Source organism: Sinocyclocheilus grahami, unplaced genomic scaffold (assembly GCF_001515645.1).
Source record: "Sinocyclocheilus grahami isolate Dianchi unplaced genomic scaffold, SAMN03320097.WGS_v1.1 scaffold3108.1, whole genome shotgun sequence".
In the NCBI taxonomy this organism is placed as follows: domain Eukaryota; kingdom Metazoa; phylum Chordata; class Actinopteri; order Cypriniformes; family Cyprinidae; genus Sinocyclocheilus; species Sinocyclocheilus grahami.
In genome coordinates, this window is record NW_015508275.1 from 1 (window position 1) to 541 (window position 541).

General features: G+C 42.1%; 1 protein-coding gene across 1 annotated transcript in view; it reads left to right on the forward strand.

Annotated features, from left to right (window-relative positions):
• Positions 1-206: 206 nt before the first annotated feature.
• LOC107576005 (FYVE, RhoGEF and PH domain-containing protein 4-like) overlaps positions 207-541 on the forward strand; it is a 15,467-nt gene continuing 15,132 nt past the window's right edge. The window contains exon 1 of the mRNA XM_016262293.1: positions 207-368. Coding sequence (XP_016117779.1) covers positions 289-368 — 80 coding nt within the window. The 5' untranslated portion in view covers positions 207-288. The remainder of the gene's footprint in view (positions 369-541) is intronic.

Below are 541 nucleotides of genomic sequence, written 5' to 3' on the forward strand. Positions count from 1 at the left end.
AACATGAGGGTGAGTAATTAACGACAGAATTTTCATTTTTGGGTGGACTATCCCTTTAACAATGGCGATTGTGGAACCTGATTCCACTCACGCTGGTCGTGCAATGATTTTCTTGGATTGTGTACAGTAAATATCAGCTTTGTTACATTAGCATGCAAACATAATCACATAATCTCTGTCCTCTTTGTGACTTTTTCCGCAGTGCCTCCTAAGCCAGCACACCTTCAGAGTCTGGTGACGGAAGTCTCCTTTCTTCTGGCTGCTGGAACGTCACCCATCAGTCCCAACATGGATGGAGGAGGAGGAGTAGGAGGAGCAATAGGGAAGGGCCTAGTGTCCAACCTCATCAGTCGCTTTGAGGAGAACAGGTAAACTTGCGATCAATATCTACCTCTCTTTCCTCTGTTCATGGATTTGTAGATACTGACATTCTCTAACATAAGTTCATTGATCTTGTTTGCTTTTGCAAAAGTATACCTTGAAAGTGTTTTCACGTTAGTACACTACCCTTCAAAAGTTTGGGTCAATACGATTTTTTTTT